Raw genomic sequence first — 4,147 nt, 5'->3', positions numbered from 1 at the left:
CATGTAAACTGTTAGTATACATTCGTGTAAAAATTCACAGAAAATTTATCTTTTCGTATAATTTATCTTTTCGTGCTTTAATAACTCATTATATACGCTTTGATTTTATTAATTTTTTTATCATATTTTACTGTAAAAAAATATTTTTTTATTTAAGGGTAGCATTTTTTCTTTTGCCTTGGGCGCCAAAATGTCTCGTCCCAATTCTGGCCAATGAATCGCACAACAAATCTTCGTATTGTATTTATGAAATCGTTTTGACGATGAGGTCATTCTACGATCAAGAAGATATGTTTCTTTCTTTAGCGAAGATTTACTGTATATAACCATATTATTATACTATATATAAACAATATATACTATATATATATATATATTGCATATTATATACTGCATATACTATATAAATAATATATACTACATATACAATATATACTATATGTATATATAAACAAATTAATTAAATATGATTGTGAGACGCCGATTTCAAATAATTCAATTTCATTTCTAACAATCATTTGAAATAAAGATAGATAATGTAAAGGGGAAGGTGATAAATGCGTGATATTAATAGCTCCTTATTGGTAGCTCTTTATTATCTAAATTTTTTATATTCTCGCTTGGTAAAATTAATTGAGAACCCCTTTCTTTTCGAAACGTTCGATTAATAAAACCATATAATGTCATAGGCCTAGTTTCACAATTTGGTTAACTCTTAATTGAGGTTTAACTTATTTTTCTTTCCAATTCTAGCATTAGAAATAGATGAAGAAGTTAAATCTCGGGTTAATCATTTGTGAAACTAGGCCATAGTCGTCAAGGATTTCGAATAAATAAGAACAGTATAACAAATGGCAACGGAATTATTATCATTGGTTGTTATCTATAATCACGCGTGATATATTAAGCCTAAGGGCCAGATGAACGTGGGAGTTATTATCATAAGAACATGATAACTCTGAATATCATTATAATCTAAGAGTGTTATCCGCAACCGGCACTAATGCAACGATATTCATCGCCATCCTCTAAATTTGTTATGACCAGAGTGCGTTAAATTTTCCATGATTTTCATCAAATCGGCCGAGGGTGATGCTATTACGAAAGAACTTTGGCGAATCTTAATTATACAACAGATATCTCATTTCGTATAAGTCGCAAACTTGAATTGCAATAAAATTATATTTAACATCTTCGTTAATCATTTTGTTTTATGAATATCTTAACTGGTACTTAGGTTACAGAAATTTGACAACCAATTAACAATCAATTGTAAAATGTAAGCAATTTTTTTGTGTAGCATCTTGCTTGTCGGTTTTGAAAATGTTTCATTTATAAAAAAGAGCAAATACCTATGTATTTATTAGCTCATATTTATATAGATTCACACACTCAACACAGATACACATCCTCGCATTATATTTTATTAAAAATCTGGATAATAACGATAAATTATTTGTGCAATTGCTTTACACATTTTACATATATTAAATTAATTAAATGCAAAACAGTATACATGTATGACAATTATAAATTTGATTTATTTTGAAAATCGTATAACGTTTGCTATTCACAGTTTTTTTTTTATTAAACTAATGTGAAGTGCTTTTTAATGCAATTAAAGATATATTATAGTAAAATTGTTTTACTAACGAATATAAATGGAAAAATATAAATATTATGATAAACATGAATTCAAATAAATCTTTATCCGAATTAATTTTTATAATAAGTTTTATCAATACAGAATTTGCGGGAAATAATCATAAAATATGATATTATCGTTTACGGATTACACAATATCTTGCAATAAATTTATAAAATGGTTCTCGCGCAATATCATCTCTGCCGCGCATTGCAGTATCTAAATGATTCGAGTAACTATAGTAGAGAAATAGCGGCGTGTCGGCTGCCTTGGAGCTGTTATCACCTGTCGATTATTTTGAAAATTAGGTTTCTTCGAACTCATTCGCGGCGAGCCCAAGTGGGTTACCAGGATATTACCGCCATGTCCTCGAGGTTTAATTAAAATTTGCGATAAAACGGATTAAAGATTTCTTCATGTCAAAACAAAACACGATTTTTCTTTCCTTAATCACATTCTTCTTAGCCACGTTTCACCTCCAGCCAGTAGATTATTAATTATATGTCATAAAATGTCAGAGGCATGTTTGACGTAAAATATAGTAGAGATTATATTGATGACTTTCGGGCAATTTTAAGAAGATATAAGGTGTTTCAAAAATGAAGTTTAATAAGAAGCAAAAAAATTTTTCTTTATTTAATTATGCGTTTAATTTTAAATAGGTTGAGGACATTATATTCAATTAAATTAAATATACATAAAAAAAATATACATAAATATTACGTATGATAATAAAAAAGAAGACACTAATAAATTATACATGACTCAAAGTTTATAATTGATATTTGATAATTTTTAGTGTATTTTATTTGCTATATATAATGTTTACGAGAATTTTTTTAACAATCGGAAAATGTGATATTCTCATTTTCCAAAATACTTTATACATGAAATAATTTTTCGGATAAGTGCATGCTCTGGAAGTACCTCTTCCTGAATTCTTTCCGAAAAGATCTTGATTTATTCATTCGCAGTGCGAGAGGGACGAAATCTCATTCCGATGGATCCGAATGGATTGTCGGATCCCTACGTTAAGCTGAAGTTAATCCCGGATTCGGACAACGTGAAGAAGAAAACAAAGACAATCAAGTCGTGCTTAAACCCAGAGTGGAACGAGACAATCATCTTGTAAGTCGTTTCGCTAATTGCATCGGACAATTAGATTTTTATTTTTGAGAATTAAAAAGTTTTCCTAATTTATGAAATTTCGTTTCGAGATGTTTCTTTCCAAGCTTCACGGACTTGAACATTACATAAAGTAATAGATATGTTTCCGTCATATTTACATTACGACGTCAATACGACGCTAATACATAATAACCATAAATCACAAGTTTGTCAAAGTAGGAAGGGTAAATCTTGATTGAATTAGAGGAGATTGCAAGAATTATTATTATTTTATAAAAGAAAACGCTTAGCGATCTTACTTTTATTATTAGCGATCTCAAATCCGAGGATAAAGACAGACGACTGTTGATTGAGGTATGGGATTGGGATCGAACATCCAGAAACGATTTTATGGGATCTCTATCTTTTGGCATATCGGAGCTTATTAAAGCACCTGCAAGTGGATGGTTCAAACTCCTTACTCAAGAAGAGGGAGAGTTCTACAATGTACCTGTTCCTGAGGAAGGTGTCGATCTCGCCGAACTTAAAACCAAAATGCGGGTATTTATTTATTGAGCAATGTATGAGATTTATAATTTATTTTTAAAATTAATACATAATACAAAATTAATACATAATTCAATTGCTTAATACAAAAGAATTAAATTAATGAAAAATTATTTTGAAATAATTTGTTTAATTAAAATGGCTATATTTTTTCAATAAAGATAATAGATGATTAAATAGATGCTTGTAAATAATATCTGAAGTGTTATTTAAAATACTATTACTTCTTATTTTATCTTTTAAATAACGATTGCTCAGTTCTAACATAAGTTATACGCGAGCTTTGTGCAAACTTTATTCAGAAAACTTCGGTAACGAAAAAGACACACACGGCTCAGGATAAAGATGTACCACACAACATGGGCAAGAGTGATCTGATACGAGCTAGTGACTTCAATTTCTTAATGGTACTTGGCAAAGGCAGTTTTGGAAAGGTAAGTTTTAATAATCGTGAGACTGCTTTACCTCGCAAGCGATTGCATCTCGACGGAATCAATTAATTCAAGGTCTTATTGGCGGAGAGAAAGGGAACTGATGAGCTGTACGCCATCAAAATCTTGAAGAAGGACATCATTATACAGGACGATGATGTGGAATGCACAATGGTCGAGAAACGTGTACTCGCGCTCTCGAGCAAACCGCCTTTCTTGGTGCAATTGCATTCTTGTTTTCAGACGATGGTATATACAATATTTTTTTATTCATTCGAAAATTACATACACTCTTTATAATTGAATAATTACGATTTTACGGTTATTGAATTAGTTAAGCCTGAGTGCACCAACATTATTTTGATTTTAAGTGAGGCTTAAAAACTCTCTCTCTCTC

At 30.1% G+C, this 4,147-nt stretch overlaps 1 protein-coding gene across 1 annotated transcript in view; it reads left to right on the top strand.

The window, feature by feature from the left end:
- The window catches only part of LOC105627224 (protein kinase C, brain isozyme), a 65,706-nt gene that overhangs the window by 58,428 nt on the left and 3,131 nt on the right, over nt 1-4,147 (top strand). Inside the window, exons 6-9 of the mRNA XM_012208511.1 lie at nt 2,620-2,773; nt 3,085-3,313; nt 3,622-3,753; nt 3,826-3,999. Coding sequence (XP_012063901.1) covers nt 2,620-2,773; nt 3,085-3,313; nt 3,622-3,753; nt 3,826-3,999 — 689 coding nt within the window. The remainder of the gene's footprint in view (nt 1-2,619; nt 2,774-3,084; nt 3,314-3,621; nt 3,754-3,825; nt 4,000-4,147) is intronic.

Source organism: Atta cephalotes (assembly GCF_000143395.1).
Source record: "Atta cephalotes unplaced genomic scaffold scaffold00008, whole genome shotgun sequence".
NCBI lineage: Eukaryota > Metazoa > Arthropoda > Insecta > Hymenoptera > Formicidae > Atta > Atta cephalotes.
This window is presented reverse-complemented; position numbering and strand designations above follow the sequence as displayed.